The sequence below is a fragment of the Trachymyrmex cornetzi genome, unplaced genomic scaffold, assembly GCF_001594075.2.
Source record: "Trachymyrmex cornetzi isolate Tcor2-1 unplaced genomic scaffold, Tcor1.1 scaffold823, whole genome shotgun sequence".
In the NCBI taxonomy this organism is placed as follows: Eukaryota; Metazoa; Arthropoda; class Insecta; order Hymenoptera; family Formicidae; genus Trachymyrmex; species Trachymyrmex cornetzi.
Window position 1 is genome coordinate 84,318 of NW_017300162.1, and position 20,706 is coordinate 105,023.

Sequence of the window (20,706 nt, forward strand, 5' to 3'; positions counted from 1 at the left end):
AAGAACTAATTTCCGTTTCTTCCGGGAAAGCGCATCGTTTATCAGCGATATCGTTCGATTTGGCGTCGTTTAGTCTCACAGCGCGAACGTCGCTATTTTTCCGAGGACGTCCGCTTGCGACGGTAGGAGAGAAAGTGAGAGGGGACGATCAACGTAGCTTCGATGAGATAAAAGGCCATCTTGCTGCGAACGTGTCTGGCTACGATAGCGCGCGCGTTTGTGACAAGTGTAATTTATTATACGCTCCGAGATTATATCCGTCACCCTTTCTCACCCCTCCTACCCTCCCTGCGAGCCACGACTACCGTCGTGGTAGTCGTCGTCGTCGCGGCCAAACGCTCGACGTTTAACTTTGCACTCGAAACCCCAACCTGGCCGGCTTCATGCTGCACTTGTTGTTGACGTTATCATTTATTTCAGAAATGGATATACGGGGTGTCGCAGAGAGAAATGTTTCATTCGACGATGCACTCAACGAATGTCAACAATTCTTTACGTTATCATCGACGCATTTCTCATATCTGACAGACTCATTTTTTTCATTCCCAATATTATGTAATTTCGTGATATTCCTTTAGTTTATAGAGAGTTGCTCTTCAACTATCACTTTTAAATCTCGAAGCAGGTGATTATTCAAATTGCATAAACGAACCATTATCATCTTCAAAGAGTTATATTTGTGGATCTAACCTTCTTTTCTCTTAATTTGTCTATAAAAATAACTACGCGCGAACTCATTTTATTAATTAAAAAGCATCCAGAAATGCCACTTTCGGAAGAAATCACTTTTAAATACAATTTAAAAAAATGTGATATGATAGAGTAATTTTATTAACGGATTCGTCTCCAGCGACAAAGAATCTAAGAGGGATCTAAGAGATCACTTCTTTTCATGCAGGTGTAAAATTCATGTCGGACAGTTTATTAATAACATTGATCTATATCTTGCGCATTGCACTTCTATGACGTTTATGGTTCACTTAATTTTCCGACGGAATAGAATTTCTCTGTCTGATGCGGTTTCGATGGAAATCGATTTCGATAATGTGAGAGACGAAAAACATGATGTGACGACACCGTCGCGATGCTACGACGGAAATATATAAGTTATTCGGCATTGATTAATAATATCGCATGAAAATATAATAAACTGAAAAAAATAATTTCGTTTTAATAAATGATTTAAAATTCAAGGGCGATAATATTGATATTAACGATCGGTTGAGTTTCAAGGAACACGTAATTTTATTTTTTAATAAATCAATTTGCTCAAATTTACATCTTAAAAAAGATTTAATTTAATTTGATGTCTGCGCCATGGCGTCAGGAAATTTTTACTGTTCTAAAGATTAAAAACTTTTTGCGGCTGTGAAAGACTTAATATGATTATCGCGCGGTTCTTTCTCGTCGATTGTCATGTCATGTCACGCACTTAATTTACCTTGATCAGAGAGAAGCCAAATTTCGAGGCCACGATGTTTGCGTGTCGAAATCATTTAGCATGCAAGCGCGCATTGAATAGCGTCGATGAACCGCACGCAAATCTGCTGTTGATAGCGAAGACACTTAACTTTAATAAACTCAACAGTTTATTGAATGTATATATGGATATAACATTGTGCGAATCCCTTATTGTTGCACTTTGAGACCCGATTTTTCATTTTTTGGTTATTTTGTGATTAGGTTTAATCTGCACGGAGAGAATTTTTTCTTAGAATTTTATGTAATTCTCTCTCATTTAATAAAACTACAATAAAATACGTTTGATTAATTTTACTGAAGTGCATGGTAAAAATTTTTTAAATATTATATTGCACCATAACTACCACATTTTCAGAGTAAATTCTAAAAGTAAATTCTCTCCGTGTGATAGTAACATAAAAATTGTATTTTTTTAGTTACAATTAATCACTAATTATTAATTGATGGTTTTGTGAGTAACTTTTAAATTACAAATTATTAGTTTAGTAATCTATCCAGTAAAACACAATTTTTACATTATCATTAAGTTAAGTGAGATTAAATCTAAACCATAAGTTAACGAGGTAATGAAAAACTAGGCCTCAGTGCGACTTTAGGTTTCTTTTACTTTGTTGTGCTAGAAAATTTTAATTAATATGAAGATACATATATTTGCTTGTTACCGATATATTTCTTAGGCCCAATTTTTCATTATCTGGTTAACTTGTTAAACTTAACCTGATGTTTCATCCAATAGACATCAGCTATGACAGCATCATAGATGAAGCCCATTGGATAAAACACAGAGTTGAACCTGACCTCAAGTTAACTAGAAAATAAAAAATCAGGCCTTAATGTCTGACGTTTTGATTAAAGAAATTGTTATAATATAATATGTTCATTTTCGTGCAGTATTTTTTGCAATTCCCAATTGAATTATAAGTACGTGACAAAATGAGAGTGGCACCAGTTAAGAACTAGAGGATAATTCTAAACTCGCATCTTCCTCTTTACCGCAAGCACATCTTGATCTAGCAGAAGTACTATTTTCTATGTTTTATAGGATTGTATTTATTGAAAACAAATTTTTAACATTATCATTATCAAGTCCTGGAGATGTTATTATTTTGTTGTAACTTTCGTTTAATTTTCGTTCAACTTGCCAGCGAAGTAATCCGAAAAGCTTGCGCTCGCGCGCGCGTCCGGTACCGTTAAACATAATAATTGAATTGATATAAGCATCCCTAGCTGCCGGGCGATTCTCGCGGAATGCGAGAAGCAGGATGATGCCCATTCGAAGGGGGACCGCTAATCTCTCGGGGTCAGGTCGCGATTCTTGGCCTCCCTGGCATGCGACACCCGCCGCTCCTCCAGCGTGTTAACAGAACTCCGTTTATCAGGGCAATCGGGAGTGGAGGGAGAGGGAGGGAAGAGAGGAAGAGGAACGAGTTTAAACCTCGCGAGACTGGCCAACTGACTATTTTTCAGACCTCATGTTTTGGCCGCTGTGAGCTTTGAAAATACAGCCGTTGATTTATGTATCCATCGCTCTCGTTCGTGATTTATGCAGCGCTCGCAGCCATTTTTACTAACTGCGAATGAGGATGAGGAGCAAACAAAGAGCAACGACAGTTCGATATAGATTAAACAGATGCATAATTGAAAATTATTGCATAAATTGCATATTTGCTCTCACGAGAATTTCGATTCGTTGTCGTTCTATTGAAAGTCCACATATAAAATTATATATGTGTACCATAACATAATCGGAACTCTACACCAAAGGAGCAATAACAACTCAATCCCTTGAGTTAAAAAAATAACGTTTTATTATTTTTATAACTTCCATGTGTCAAAGTGTAAATTAATCCATCTTTATAGCTATTTTTTAAGTAATTGAACTAAATTCGATTTAAATTTAACATGTTTCCTTGAGTAGGCCAAACGAAGAGACAATTAAAAACAAGAGTACATGAACATGTTTCTGACAAATTATCAAAATCTCCATCTGTAATAACGAATCACAGAATTGAAACGAATCACGATTTAAATTGAATAGCGTGAAAATATTAGATAAAGAACCTTCTTATAGAAAAAGATTAATTTCTGAGATGGTTCACATTAAAAAGCAAACACACGGTATAAACAGACAAACGGATACAGAGTCATTGCCTGACACATATACTAACATGATACATTCCCTTTCCATTTCTTAATTTTGTCAGGATTTCTTGTCCTCTCCTGACATTCTACCGTTACGTTACATTATTTGACTTGATCGAGAGTGTGTCGCGTACATCAGTGCAAAATATTTTAAAGTTACAACATGTAGTTACAACGCAAAATTATAACACATTTCTGGATTTTTTACATCTCACTGACGCATTATTGGATTTTTTTATATTTCACTGACACATTATTGTGTAATTATATCTCACCGACAAGATACGATTTCATTCGCAACTTAGATTAAAATATCAAATGGACAACTTACGCTTTTTATTTCAACGACAAGATTACGCTTGTGATTTTATGAAATGTTATTATTTAATTATATTTATTTTTATTTAAGATGTTGTAACTGTAATTAAAGATTAAGTATATTTTTTATATAGTAAAGACAAGAATTTGCTGGCAATTTAATGAATTGTTATAGTTATGGTCTTTCTATTTATTTAACATTGTATAGTTGTACTTTTATTTATTATTTATCTTTGTAATATTGAAAATGACCCGATCGGAGTCGAAACGTTTGTTAACTTTATGATTCTAATTTAATTAAATTTGTTTGTTTAAATATTGGTTCTATGCCCTTTTTAATTGTCATATTGTTTTATACATACGGAACCTTATAATTACTTATTATATTTCCTTGAGTTATAAACTGTTTAATTCCATTGTATTAGTTGAATTAACAACTTATTGTAGGAGCAGTGGCGACTTATAGAAATGATTGAAAATAACTCAAATTGAGTATAATTTGACATTATGAATTTAACGATAGGTATACATGAGTTTTTAGCGATGGATTTCCGATTACTGCACATATAGAAGGAAACTGGAAAACGGACTCTCAACGATAAGTTACTTCAACGTGAAGTTAATTTATGGGCCGTCTGATAAGTGTGCAATCTATTCATACGCCGGAGCTGTCAATTGATTCTCAGTTCAGAATATTTCGCGAATAAAATTAGCAATGCATAAAACTACACTTGCGCGTTGTACCATTGATACTCTTCAGGGCGATCTAATAATACGCTTTAAAGTGGAGCACGATGTGGTGCGAATCAACGATCCGGCTAATTTGCGACGTATATACGTCACCGTTCTAGAAGGACAACGCTTCTCGCTTAATTTGCTGAAGAAATAGCATCAAAGGAGGATCACCTGCGAGCACGCAGCCCATGTATTCGCCGAAATCCGGGATGAATTGGACTCCTACGACGCGCATTAAGTGGCGCTGAGATTATTTTATTTATCATGTGTTTAGCACAATCTTCTAATTAGTCGTTGCTTATAAATAAATTCACGCGTATCGTAAACGTTTCGGTAAATCAACGAATAGTGACATAAGAGTTTGGGGAGACGCTAGAAATGAATAATAAGTGTCGAAAGTTTTATCACACATTACATAAGAGTTGTTATTTGAGCATGAAATTCGGACGTCGTGAGATTTGTCATCTGGACGCTGAAATATAAATCCTATCCTACAATTGTATAAGTCTAAGCGTAGGTGTAAGAATCGATCCATCGCAGTTGAATATTCTTCTCGAATTCGGCTGCGATAGGTGAATTTTTACAATCACACACAACTACGTTCAAGCGATTGTAAAATAGGCTTAACAGGTAGCTTTTTCCTCCCTTGATCTCTGATACCTTCGATCGAGAGAGTGATTTTGTGACACCCTGTATAGTCGAGTACGGTAGCACGCCATCCAATATTTCTGGCCATTCGGCATTCCCGAATAAACTCTCTTTAGTTCGGCCGATTGGTAGCCCGCAACGGCAAAGCGGAGAAGTGCAGATAGCCGGGCAGTTTATCGGCTCTCCGCGGTGTTAAGCGTCGCCCACGCGTTTTAAGAGAAAGAGAGAGAGAAAGAGAGGAGAGAAAACCGCGGTCGGCGCGATGGACGAGGCTGTTTATTGTTATCGCTATCGTTGGCCGAGCAAGGGAAGCTGATACGCGCGTCACCAGCACACGTGCTGCTCTGCGCGTGAATGAGACTACCGAACAGCAAAACGTAGTGCACACTTCGGTTTTAACGCTTTCCTCGAGAATTCACTGGCTTTTTTGCCAGAGAGGCCTAGCGAAGAAAATTTTCTTCTTGCATCTTGAAGACCTTTTATGTTATAAAAGGGAAAATCATAGATCTCTTCTCTCCGTCGGAGATAACAGGACGCAACAGAACAATCGGACGTTTATTTGATCACGAATACGAAAAATAGACTGTTATTCGCGATCTTATAATATATTGAATGTATTTCTCGAGGTTTATGAGATGATCCTCTTATTAATATTAATAATATGAAATTAATTATTAATCTAAATTTTCATGTATTTCTAGCTTCGGGTATTAACACTAAAAGTACCGAACCATCATTACTGATCGTTTCTATTTTTTAGATTAATGTTTCATTTTTTGTGTAAATGATAGAATTCTGAAAGGCTTTGACTTTTCAGTAATTATATAGCCTTTGTATTGATGAAATATTTCATCACACGTTATTTTCATAATAATTTATTCGTTTGATCCTTTTAGTGAATAAGAAATCTTGGTCCTTTTAGCGTTAAAGTAGTTCAATATTAAAAGGGTCAAGATTTCTTACCGATCGAAAAGATCAAACGAATAAACGTTTCAAGACTGAACAGTAATTGGCGCGTGCTTTAAAAGCATAAAGGAGGATTATAAAGAATTCGCAAAGATTATCATTATAGATGAGATTGACGATTCAAAATGTTAATACGATACTTCCCTTTTGCGTAATATATATAAATATATAATTGTTATTTACTTATTAAAGCGTAACATAAATTTACGTTAAACAACGTTCGAGAATTCCGAATTTTGTATCGCATTCTTTTTAGGGGTATTTCTGTATAAGGAAAAAGTAGAAGGGTCTTCATTTATTGTCAAAAAAGTAAAATTTTCAAAAGCTACCGTTTTTCTTTTCAATCATCGATACAAACAGTGATTTGGGATCTGTTATATGCTATAATAAAGTTTCGAGTTAAAGACGGAGAACTCTGACGACATCAGCAACGTTGCTGCGCCATTAATATCGAGGACGAGCCATCCCGATAATTTTTTACCCGTCGCCGTCGTTGTCGATGCTGAAAGAAATTTCGCTGACTCAGCCGCAGCCGTTCCGGGCTTCTTCTTCGGGCTTTGAGCAGTGAAAAAGAGAGCCGAGTTACAATTTACTGCGATAACGCTGTATCTCGGTAGGTCGTGACGTAAGGTTATCGTACATGCTTTTCCGTAGTCGGAACGCGTTCGGTCTCGCGTTTTCAAACAAATTACCGCCTGCGACCGGCGCGACGGCTCCATTTTTCAAGCCCCGTCGCTGCGCAACGTTTGTTAACGCTCTTCGCCGACCGTTGTTGACCAGATATCCCAGGATCGTTGGATGTTCCTTCGAATAACAACGATAGAACTTCTACAAAATTATATAACTTACATTTGCATCATTGAAACGCACTTAAAATTAAAAATGTCAAAATTAAAAAATAAACGTTTAACCTTTAATAAAAAATATAATTATCTCATATGTGTTTCTACATTTTATTTTATGCTTTTTATATAAAGTTAACAATATTCGAAATGTAAAGGCTATAGTACAAAGAACTTGGGGAGTAAGTAAATGAATGTTTTAGATTTGTTATTACTTGTTACGTATATTGCTTTACGTGACTGACCTATTTATTTATTGCTTACACCTTAAGCCTAGAATCCAGAAACATAAATAGGTGTAGTAAGCCTTTAACCGTAAGAAATCATCCACACTGAAAAAAAATATAGTCAATTTTAATAAAAATTTAGTTGAATACTGTCAACTGAATATTTATTAAATATAAAGATATATTTATTTGATACAAGAAATGTTAATTTGATTTAACAATTATTTTTTTTACTGAACGAATATTTATTTACTGTAAGTAAATGTTTAGTTGGCAGTACTGAACTAAATATTTATTAAAATTGATTATATTTTTTTCTCATTGTAATAATAGTCGATTATTCTCTCACATTCAACTGTGATTGGTCAATATCTTAAAGCTTACTACAGTTACTGTGTTTCAGAACTAAACACAATGAAAAGCACAAGCATTGGAAACAAAAATCGAGACAAAAATAAACAGATTTTGACCTGTCAGGAACAGTGTATTAGATTGCACGGTTTCTGTTATTCTTATTATTCTTGTTCTTATTGGTTATGCTCTTAATTGTATTCAAGACTTTACATTTCTTGTGTGCCATAAACTTAGGCTAATTCTACAATGTGCTTTTTGTTTCCTGTTTCTTCTTGATCAAAAACGCAAGAGACAAACAGAGACAAACAGCAAGAAACAGGAAACAAAAAGCACATTGAATTAGCCTTAAAGCTAGAAATACATTAAAAAGGTGAGATAATAAGAGATAAGCAGTAAGCGAATCATCCAATCACAATAAAAAAAATAACACCTGCTTACGTTTTTGTGCGTGCCATCCCAGATAGCACTGGACATCCCAAAGACGTCCGTTTTAAGTCCAAATACGGATGTCCTATTCAAAACATCCTATGGATGTCCGAATTTGGATTTTATTTTTACTAAATGTTTTTCTTTATATTTTTATTATGTTCGTATTATTTATCGAACCAAGGACCACCAAGTGTTGAATAACATACTTTTTATATATCTTATATAATATCATATTAATAATATTACCCAAATGAAATTAATTAATTTCAAAAAATTGTAATTTTTATTTTTATGAAATACCCAATACTTTAAAATATTTTTAATCAAATTTAAAATTGAAGACACACTTACTGCAATATTGGACTAACTCACATTTGGTGAAAACGGAGAATATAAATAAGACAGTCAGAGGATGGTATAGCATATATTTCAATAAACACGTATTATCATATAGTACGTGATTACTAATATTGCAGCAAGGTCTTCAACTGAAAAAGATGTCCAAAATTAGTCCATAACACATTCATAATAGGTCCAAAATTGGATGTGTTCGGACATCCTATGGACGTGCAAAGTTGTGACAAACGTACATCCCATGGACGTCCATAGGACGTTCGACGGACATAATTTGGACTTCCTATGGATGTCCCAATGTCCAGAAACGGATGTCCAATGGACGTACAATGGACGTCCTTATGCTATCTGGAATGCTAAGTCTCAAAACACAGTTGGTAGTAAAGTGTAAGAAGCTTTAAGCTTGTAGTAAGAAATCAACCAATCATAATCGATTATTCTCCTCATATTTGACTGTGATTGGCCAATATCTTACAGCTTAAAGCTTACCATATCCATTGTGTTTCCCGTGAAAGTATAGTAAGTCGTATATCATAAAAAATCGACCAATCACCGTCGAATGTGAGAAGAATGATCGACTTTGATTGGTCAACTTTTTACAGCTTACAGTTTACTACACAATATTACTCTCATTGTAGACGGCCCGTGAATCTCTCACGTGAAAAATAATACTGTAACAAAAGATCGGTAATTCTGTTTGAGGAGAATTGAATTAAATGACGTGAAAACATTCTTTTACATCCAACTTTCAAAATATGTTGAAGTAGCATCGTTTTATAGTTTGCGTCGAGTACACAGTACTTTGTTCTTCACTTTTTTCGCTATGAATCCTCAGGAACAGTAAAACGGGTGCTCTCTCGACTGTTCTTTCAATTATCGCATGGCCGTCGCGAAGTGGCACTCGCGCGGGTCTCGCGAGTATACATAATGAAATAAAAAAAAAAAGGAAACACAAACAGATTCGCGCAGGTATACGAAACGGTAGGACGCGGTTTCTGCCGGCAGCCGGAGCGACATTTCTGACGGCATTCTACTCGTTTCCGTGCCGGCATCTCGTGACCGCGGATTCCGCGCGCGCGCGTATTATTTACTCCGCGGTTTCGCGAAAATGAGGCGAGTAGAAAAAGGGAGAGGATTAAAAAAAGGGGGAGGAAAAGAAAAGGAGAGGGAAGGTGGACGCACGCCTTGCTCTTGTGCAAGCTCTGCCGCCGGGTGAAAGTCTGTTTGCAGTCTGCGAGAACACGTTGCCGGACCGCTCTCGAGATGGATAAGGATCTCGAGAGGATCGATCGCGCTCGACCGCCGGCTCTCGTGAGAAATTTATCGGCCGATCACGTCGACCCTGCCTTTTCCCGTAATATTGTCCCATGCCGAGTCGCGGGAGACGCGGAACCTCTCAGACGAGTCGCGGGATCGGCATTATTTCCATTCAATCTTTCAGATCTTTCAAAATTGTCTCCAGTAAACAATTTGAACAAAAAATTCTTCAAATTAACATACCATCTACAATTTGGTGCCTCATCCATACTATCAAGGGTTACTTCAAATCTCTTCGTTTTTTCTCTCACCTCTTCAAAATAATTCAAAAAATCTCTAAAAATTCACACCAACATACTTCCAACTTTTTAGAATAAATATTGACTCTTTATTTTGAAAAATAAAATGTAGTATAATTTGTAATTACCGAAAGACTCAAAGAAACTTGCACGAACAGGAATCGCTCGGTCACTAGTTACCCATATTAGTATGGTAAGGGTTAAGAGTCTCTTTCACCAACTTCTGGTTAAATTAATCGACGATTAACTCGCAGAAATGCCAACAGCAGTTTAAGGTACCATAACGTCTCCTCTCTCTTCCTCTTCTGTGTTTAGTTCTCACATTGGTAATCGTGGTGATTGAGTTAATCATCGATTAGCGTTAATCGGTGTTGGTGAAAGAGGCCCTAAGATAGCCATCCAAAAGACGTTTAAAAGACACTTTTGCGAGAATTGTTCTAAAAGACGTCTAAAAGATATTTTATAAAACATCTCTAAGCCCCATTTTCACAATATATGATGGTTACCTAAGGATTAAAGGTTACCACGGAATTCATGAATGAATTTCATTGATGAATTTCTTGGTAACCTTTAATTCTTAGATAACCACATATTATGAAAACGGACCCGAAAAATATCTCGTGTCCTGATTTTGGACTTCGTGAATTATTTGGATTACTTCCTCCAGTTACGAGTGACGTTTGCAAACATCGCGTGCGAAGATGACGCAGTTTCGTTATCTTTTTTCTATTTTTGTTGTCTTTTCCGTCACACGGTAGCATCGTGAAAATTGAGGATGAGTCACGCCCGCAATTGAATTTGTTTCCGTGCGGGACGGACTGAATCGGTATTTCCGCAAAATTACGAGCGATATCGATTTGCAAATAATTCGTGGCGCGGCTTAATGAGCCTGTTACCGCACACGACGGCGGTTCATTATGGGATAGGACAATGCGGGAGACACTCGGAGGAACGCGCATTCCTCCAATGCCTTCGCCGAGCCGATCCGCATTACGTAAGGATCAACAGCGTGCACGTAAAGATTACGTCGCGCTGCGAAAGCTTGCTGAAATAAAGTCAACGGTTAAATAAAGCCGCGTCGGAATTAGCGATTCTGATCACGTCTCGCGCGGTGGTTAACGCGATACAATCGCCCTACGTGAACTTTTGCTTCCCGTTATACTGCACAGAGTGCCTTTAATATTTATTAATTAAATCTCTGTAAGATCAGAACTGACCCTACTCAATCTAAAAATAAAAAGATCTTTGAAAAATTAGTCTCCGCGGGATAGAAAATTTTATTATTCGATTCTATTCGATCTACAATGATAAGGAAGATTATTGGAAAATTTTTAAATCGTATGAAACTTCTTGACTAGAAAGGTATGTAAGATTATTGAGGAAAACTTGTTCGTGTTCAAGAATCATTAGAAATTTCACAAATCATAAAAAAACATTTTTACGATTTGTCCGAAGCTGATGCTAAGGATAGTTTTGGGATATTTATGTTGTGGGACTTCCCGTCTTAGAATTAACTGTTAGCGTTATGCAAGCGGTTGGCGCTAATTGTCGCTGTTGAACGTATTAAGAGAAGTAAATACATTATGTATGCATATACTCACACAATGTACATATATATATGTATATAGTATATTATAATACATTATATATATATATACATATATAAATATATATATATAATAGGGTAGAAATTTGAATACCTTAGAATAATTCCAGGGCCAATGCATGACATTTAAAAAATCACTTGAAACATTCGATTGGAGACAATGATAACAGTTGTGCACTTTGGTCCCATGATGTTCTATATTCAAATTAGTGTACCCGATGAATACAAAAATTTGTAATTGAGTTTCAAATTATATTTATTCAAAATTTTCACATGAAAAAAATGTAATCATATATTCATTCAAAATTTTGAATTAAAAAAAATATTTATTCACAAAAAAATTATAAATATTTAACGAGTATTTATATTCATTCAAGCAAAATATAAACTGAAAAAGAAAGCTCTAATAAGCAATTGTTACCCCTTAACTATAACCGGTACTGTGATGACTTTAAGTAAAAAAAATTAATTTTATTTATTTTTGTCATTGTAATATTCAGATTTTATGAAGGAAACTTAGAAATTTTGAAAAATATTTTAGAAAGCAAATACATTTTTTATTTATAAATATCTATTTGATAGAGCGCCATACATATTCCAATATAATTCTGGTTATATCACAGTAATGTTATAAACATTTTATAAGATATCTTGGACAGGTCCTTCATTATGGTCTATGGCCATTAAATTCCGAGATATATTATTTATTTCCAATAAAAATGTCTCTTTGTTTAACCTATACGTTAAACAAGGATGCATTTCGTGTAGGATCGTATAGATCGCGAACTAAGCACACGGTGTAATCGTAGCCATTGATTTGTTTTTTTCTTGCAGGCTTGCAAGCTTTGTACGGATAATACAGAGTAAAAGTGAATACGAAACGAAAATATTCGTAATCATATTAAAAAAATATTCAAATGGAATGAAAAAGTATTTATTCGTTTCTTGACGAATAAAAAATAAGTGTATTCAAACGAGTATTTTCATTCATTTTTTATTTATTTATTCGAATATTAGGTGTATTCACCGGACACACTAATTCAAATCCTTTGCAAACCGTCTTTTTAGAGTGCACAATAGAAAAACTCAAGCTATATACCCATAAATATTATTGCCGAGAATCTTAAAGAATTTGTCAAAATACACAGTAATGTGTTCTTGTCGTCTGACTAATACAAATTTAAGGCAGCATTCAAAATTTTTTGTATATAGCCAAAAATTCGTCTCAATTGTAATATCCGCAAGAGCAATAATAGCCAAAGAGTGGCAAAATCAGAGTTATAATCCAATATTTACAAAGAGAAGGAAGAGAGAGAGAGAGAGTTTGCAATTTATATCTACGCAATCAGCGGCGGGCATGTTGCGAACACTTGAAATACACAGTGGCTGCCATCGGATTGGCCGCCTTCGTGCCTTATAGGGCCTCGCACATGCGCGCGGGCGCGCTATGTGTCTTGCGACATCCATCAGACGACCGACTACCATCGCTGGTGTGCTACTCTTTCTCTCCGCGCATTTCTTCCCTCTGGTGACAGCGGCGGCTGCAACCCGTCGTCACTTCACCTCCATTCCATTCGCGAGTTCGGTCCGATCGGTCCTGCTTGTCCTCGCCGTGTCCTCGCTTTGTCCTTTATATCCTTTTACCTTACTCGGCTTCCTCTTCTTCTTTGGTCTTGTTGGTCCCTTTAATTCGTTGATCCTTTTCGTCTTTCAGTCTTTCTAACTGTCTTAATATTTTTACTCCGTTAATTGCCTTATTTTTATGATGTCTTAATTCTTCCGTTAAATTCCTATACGTCCTCTTCTTTTTTGTTCTTACTTGCATTTCATGCCATCTGTTATTTTTCTTTTCATTTCTACGTTCATTCGTGTATTTTGACATTTTCTGTTTTTGTCTCAATCGTTTTATATTACTGATAATTTTTTATCTTACGATTTTCTATTAATTATAATTTCCTTTAATAGCCATTTTCTGAATTATACATCTCACTCGCTCAAAGTCATAAAATACTTAATAAGTAATAATAAGAATAATGCTATTTTTATTTATAAATTCCCGATAAGGGATACTACATGTGAGAGGGACTTTTTATTGGTTCTCAATTTCAAGAAAAATGACAAGTCACAATTAATACGGGTTTTTCTCCGAATATAACGTCTCATACTCATATTACGGCTTCACCTTTTGCATGACAAAACACACACAGGGACACCGTCGATTCGATGCGCTAACTAAAGTGTCGATACATCGATTTGTTCCAGCAGCCGCCCAGCTCGCAGGAGCGTGGCAGCGGCTTGGCTGTGGGGCGCCAGGGGGGACCCGGTAGCACGGTGGGGCCCGGTGCGGTGGACCAGGCGAGGGATCTGAGTCCTTGCCTTCCCGCGTCGATGGGCGATGCTGCACGACCTACCACTCTACCGTGCAGTCCTCCTGCTGCCCATCACCACGGGTCCCATCATACGCCCCTGCATCAGACCCACTGTGGCACCAACAACAACTGTTACGACGGCTCGACCACCCCTTATGAGTCGAGGGATTACGATTCACCCGGAGGTACGATTATCTTACATCTATCGAAGAGTCAGGCGAAGGATGTCAGAATCCATTAAGATGGTTGGGCTCGAGAATTGATTGATACAATTATCCATATTTTGAAATACGTTATCCTTTGAAACTTTCAACTTAATCTTTAGAGTAATCTTTTGAATCTTTTGAATCGCGCGGTAGAGATATCAGAATCAGTTAGTTTATGAAGTGCTTTGTAATATAAGGTGTTAATCCCAGATAGCACATTATATTCTGAGAATATACTAAAAAGGTCACGTCTGATATTCGTACGATATTCCTATGTCCGCAGCAACATTGTTCGCAGTATATCCTCAGAATATCGAGGCGAATTTCGAAAATTTTTCTTAAGAGTATGTAAGAAATATCTATTAAAAATAATGTTCTTCGTTAACAGAATATTATTTTTAATAGATATTTCTTACACACTCTTAAGAAAAATTTTCGAAATTCATCTCGATATTCTGAGGATGTACTGCGAACAATGTTCCCGCGGACATAGGAATATCATACGAATATCAGACGTGATCTTTTTAGTATATTCTCAGAATATTCTCAGAATATAATGTGCTATCTGGGATAACGTTAACGAATGGAAGCGTGAATTATTGAAGAGGGCTTTTACTGTATTTCTCAGCAGGCGGGCAAGAATACAGGGGCAGTGGTGGAAACTTCGAGAACGCCAATGATCTAAGCATGCCATCGCAGACAGCGCATCACCATCATCATCACCACCATCATCACCACCATCATCCCCATCTGCATCCGCAGGCGCACTCCCAGGAACAACAAACCACGACGGACCACTTGCACGCCATCCCGAAGCTGGAACCGCCGCCTACGCCGCCCTCGCAATGCGAAGACGTTCCGGGGAATGTGGTTTGCGCGGGATGCGGTCTCAAAATATCAGATAGGTTCTACCTCCAAGCAGTCGACAAGAGGTGGCACGCTGCGTGCCTCCAGTGCTCGCACTGTCGTCAGGGTCTCGACGGGGAGGTCACCTGCTTCAGCAGAGACGGCAATATCTACTGCAAGAAGGACTACTATCGGTGAGCGAACACTTGGATTTGCATTAACAATCTAGACATTCTAGACGAAGTAAGCCTACTTTAGCGTGATTATAGTTCTTTTATCTATGACGTCGAAAAAGGAAGAAAATTTTAAAAAATGCCGATGTTAGTTGTGGGCGAGATTGGCGCAAAGCGGCGTTTGATAGTAAAATAAAAATGCGACGCAAAAAGAGACGTGTGAATCAGTGATTCAAATACTAGAAGAAGATACGAAGTTGCTATTTAACGTGCTCGCAATTGCACTCCAGGCTCGAAGAAGACCTCTTAACTTAAGGATCGCTGAATACCTTCGCGTAAGAGAGGCTCGACACTTGTGGAGAGAATCTTGATTTCTCCAACGTGGACGATCTTATTGATGTCCGCGACTGCTGAGCGATTTCGTCCTATTTTCGATGGGACGAGGCCGCGGCTTGTTACGAAGTCGCCGAGAATAGCCGGCACCGCTCACGCGAGCAAGTCAAGCGCGAAGTAATTTCTACCGATTTCCAGGGCCGATTTGAAGAGCCGCGCTGAAAAAGAGTCGCGTCGCCTGTTACGTAACTGCCGTTTCTCCGCGAGCGTGCACCTGTGATTTCGGTCGTTACGAATGCTCGCAACTACCTACAAATTGCACTGACAGAGCCGCATTACGGAGGATAATGTGGAGCGCAATTTTTGAGCGAGCTCTTCGTCGAGGCTGTTTCGCTCTGAGAAATACGTAATTCTCGGTACATTCTCGAAACTTTGGAATCTCCTGGGAATTTTCGGATTTTCCGTAAAAACCTTCTTGCAAGGAGTATCACAAACGTGGGTGACATGGGACATCATGTATTTTCGTTAAATTCAATCATGGAATCCATCCATGAGTTTCTAAAGGAAGTTTAAGTTTTACGTTTCCTTTAGGGACTCATGGATGGAATCCAAGATTGAATTTAACAAAAATACATGCTGTCCCAAGTTACCTACACTGTCCCAAGTCACCTACATTTGCAGTACGATTAAGATACTAATTCAATTTATAAATCGTATACTTGCAACAGCAGCGGAAAAAATTTTGAAACATTTTTTTTAATATCGTATAAAAATCTCGACGTTGATAAATGGATTCGTCATATCACTTTTCCTACTTGTCACAACACAACGTTTGAGCGTGTGAAATATCAGCTCTATGATTCGTGAACTTTATTAGCTAATAATTTAAAATCTATTGTAGTTTCGACATTTCCGTGTTAGAATTATTCGTCTTAGAATATTAAAAAAAATATCTGCTCTTAAAAGGACATCTGGTGATTTTGGGATTTGTACACGCAACTTCTTTCGGAAATAAAATAGATGATTAGCTAAATCCCGAAACTCTACACGGAAAAAAAAATGTTTGATTGAACTAACTGGAATTCTGGTGGAAAATGAACGATCCAGATTTCTGGTTAAGTCTATTAGATTTCTGGATCTACTGAATGTTGGTTATTTCAACTAGAATTTTAATAGATTTAATCAGAAATCTAACTAAAATTCTGGATCGTTCAGTTTCCACCAGAATTCCAATTAATTCAACCAAACAGTTTTTTCCGGGTAGCTTATATTTATAAAAGTAGAGCCACAGTGGAAGTAACTTATTTAATTCGTCGTATAGGAGTTCAATGGATAAACTCTGGTAAAATCATTCTTGTAATTCATCGACGGCCATTCGCGTCGCCGTCGTTCTGCAGGGCCGTAGCGGAGGGCCTGATGTCGTGTCGGGATCCCAGTCGGGCCTCACACGGTGTCGATTCGCGCGCGTTGTCGCTTCGTAGGTACGGGGCCGGGGCCCATACGTACCGTGATTCACGAACTAATGGTCACGACTCGACCATTTACCTCCGGCGGAGCGTCGATTGTTGATAAGTAAATCACCGCCGATCTGCATTTCGCGAACGGCGGACGTGCAACATGTGCATCGGCCTCACCCGCTTTCGAATGACCTCTCGAGCCACGTCAATTACCAGCAATTCATCAATCGTCAAGTTTTCAGTTTTCAGATCGCTTGATGGAACGTGCGATAACGTCTTTTACCTAACGTAGTGTAGGAAGCAAGCTGATGTCACTTGTCGTCATTTTGACGTCAAAATGACGTCTTTGACAACATTTGTCCTCAGAAGTCGCTGGCTTTCGTGATAATTGCAGAAAAGAGGAATAATTAAGTTAACATTATTCGAAGGATGGAAAATTTGAGACTCGATATTAATTAATCACTCTAGAACTGTAAAATTGTTGATTCTTTGCTATTTACGAGTTACATCAAATGTCTCTCCGCGTTACATGGATTTAATCTCGGCGCGTCCGCCATTGCGGCGTCGTCACGCCACAAACTCATCAATTACGTGGCTTCATCGGTGTCTCCTTAATGTCTTATCGTCTTAAAATCGTCGCGGGCGAACATAACTCGCCCGTTGGTTCTGTCGCAATTTCGGGAACTGCCTCTCCATGCCCTCCCTTTCTCGCGCTGCGCCACCAAAATCGCATTAGCCGATCTTAGGAGGGTGCACCCGAGATCCTGGGATAAGCAGCTGGTTCCGTCGGACGCGTGCTCCGACTTCCGAGCGCGGGTAAAATAAAAAGAAAGACGAGAAGTCACATGCATGCGCGCAGTTCGGGGAACTAAATTAGCCACCGCTCGTCACTTATGGTGATTCGGTTCGTTAGGTACCTGATGTGATCTTAATAGCATAATAGTATAAATAAATATATAATAAGATTTACTTTACGCGTAGAGATTCTGTAGAGATTTTCCGGGGACTTTGTGCGATGTTCTTGCTGCACAATTCTTTTCGATTTCGTGGCAATCATAAAGGCGACGACAGCTTATTATTTTGCTTTTCCAAGCCAGGTACACAGTGTGTACCTCATCGCTGCGTCTTCGCGGCACTCGAGACGCTCTCCATTTACTGCGTGAAACTTAAGGCTAAAGTACAGACGTTTACACAAAGCTGGTTCTGTACATTAGTCGCAAGTCAATCTCATACTTGTTGCGACAGCCAAACATAGCCAGTGTTTATAGTCGAATCTTATATTTAAAACTATCTTGAGTAAAATCTTAAAGTGTTACGAACCAGTCAGACTCCGGTATTCATAGTCGGTTCTTATTTTAAAATCGTCTTAAGTAATGTCTTAAGACGCTAATGCGGCCCTCTGATTGGTTCATGACATCTCAAAACTTAAGACGATCTTAAAATAAGAACGAATGAATTCCGACCACAGAGACCCTATAACAGAGTATCTGTTCGAGATGACAAATTTTTGATTGGCTCACCGTTTTTGTCAACTTCAGTCAGTTGGAATAAGTAAGACAGTAAAAGTTGGAATAAGATAGCACATATATAAAAAGAGACGATACATATATCCTTCTTTCTTACTCTTGTTTGGCAAAATTGCTTGCAGCTAGATTCTGTTATAGGGTTTCTAGCCAAATGAAGCGTCAATTTTAATGCTTTAGATTGTCACAGCAAGCTTGCGATTAACTTGCAACTAATATAGAACTAACTTAATGCACATTGCATTAGGAAAATGAATCAAAGTCTCTCATTTCTATGAAATAAAGGACTCCGATTAGTTGATTCTCTTACGCTTTGTACATTTTGCGTTATGCAAAGATCTGTGCTCCGATCTTTAAACTTTTTGTTGTCGCGAATTCGTACGTTTCTTGTTTGGAAAACATGACATCCCGGGAAGGAGGCGTGCACGCGTCGGATTGCATTCACACGTCGCGCACTCGTGCACGCGAGTTCCGTTGACGAGCGTGCGAGTGCCGCGCGGCATCTTATGTAGCCGGCATCGAGGATGGAATAGCACAGACATCCCGTCACGACACGGTTTTAGCCCAAAGTCTTATCTCGTTGCTTCGCATGCGCGTTTGTGGCGACCGACTGTTATTAGCCGGGAACGTCCATGCGACGAGTTCAACTTTGCCGTAACATCCATTTGAACGCTTGTTCTCCACGAGAATCAGTGAATATCTGTGTTTCATGGATTATTCACTTTCCTAGAGAATATCCCTTAAAGCACCGTTTTCAGTAAAACATTCAACTATCAATAGGATACTAAATAATTTAAAATATCTAAGAGAGATTTTAAAAAATATGGACGTTTCAAGAATCTTTATATTTTTTATATTTTAATTAAAAAATTTTGTTTAATTCATTACCTGATCACACTACTGAATTTTTTTCTGCAAAACTTGATAACACATTTTATTGTATATTGTCACTCTGATATTTCATTACGCATTCGTGCGATGAAATCGACTTTACCATAATACTATACATATGCTCGTTCTGTAGGATTATCCGTTTGATGAACTATTCACATTTTCCCAGAATATCCCCGATTGTTAAATTTGTAATGTCAAGTGGTATCCAATTTGAATCATTTTTAATGATTCTTGTAGGTCGCTTTCTCATTCAATATGTCATTAATTGAATTAAAATGAAGTTAAACAATTTAACTCAAGAAAATTAAGTTTGATTCAAATCTAATTTATTTATATTTATTAATTGTAAGTGCATATGTTAAAATAAACAATATTTATTTTGAAACTAAGCAGTTCACATAGAGAAATAGATTGATTAGATACTGTTGTTTTTTAACTACATGTTGTTTATTTAAAAATAATACATTTTGACATGAAAAGTAAAGATAACAAAATATTATCTAATTCAAGGAATTGGTTCAAAGAATCCTATTAATTATACGGAAAATTGAGGTCCCAATGAATGAGTTAGTTTTCACATACATAATTTTTGAGCTATAGTGTATCAGGTGCACTGTGAGCACAAGTTTTACACATTTTTTCACATTATAAACTACATCATATACGAAAATTAACTTATTTTACGAGACCCAATTTATCATACAATTATTATATCCCGTTATAATTGTATGGAAAATTGGATCCTTGTAAAATGAGTCAGTTTTCACATATAATGCTTATATTAATGTGATGAACAAAAGATGTAGATACAAAGCTCAATAATAGATAGTTATCGAGCTACAGTATATCAAAGATAATCTGCATGTGAACACAAGTTTTATACTAGAGATGAGCTAAATAGTTAATTTTTAATAACAGTTATATCGTTATCGTTACTTGTATATAACTAATAATTTTAATAATTATTTTATAACTAATTACTCTTCAAATTTTGTAAAATTAATAAATATCTTATTTCAATCGGAATCAAAGTAAAGTTTCAACTTTTTAAATATTGGATATACAAAAATTTTCAATAAGTAATGACATATAACATAATAAATGTATTGATAATGTCTATATATCTGCATATAATTGTAAAGATTAATAATAACAAAATCCATTGTTTGTTTCATAAATATTTTTTATTAAATATTTCTAATATAGAGACAGAACTTTTTAATTAACTCAATATTTAATTAACTCT

The 20,706-nt window shown here is 36.9% G+C and overlaps 1 protein-coding gene across 1 annotated transcript in view; it reads left to right on the forward strand.

Annotated features, from left to right (window-relative positions):
* LOC108768700 (LIM/homeobox protein Lhx9) overlaps positions 1–20,706 on the forward strand; it is a 131,637-nt gene that overhangs the window by 4,385 nt on the left and 106,546 nt on the right. Inside the window, exons 2-3 of the mRNA XM_018519229.1 lie at positions 13,922–14,213; positions 14,863–15,274. Of these exons, the coding sequence (XP_018374731.1) occupies positions 13,922–14,213; positions 14,863–15,274 (704 nt within the window). The remainder of the gene's footprint in view (positions 1–13,921; positions 14,214–14,862; positions 15,275–20,706) is intronic.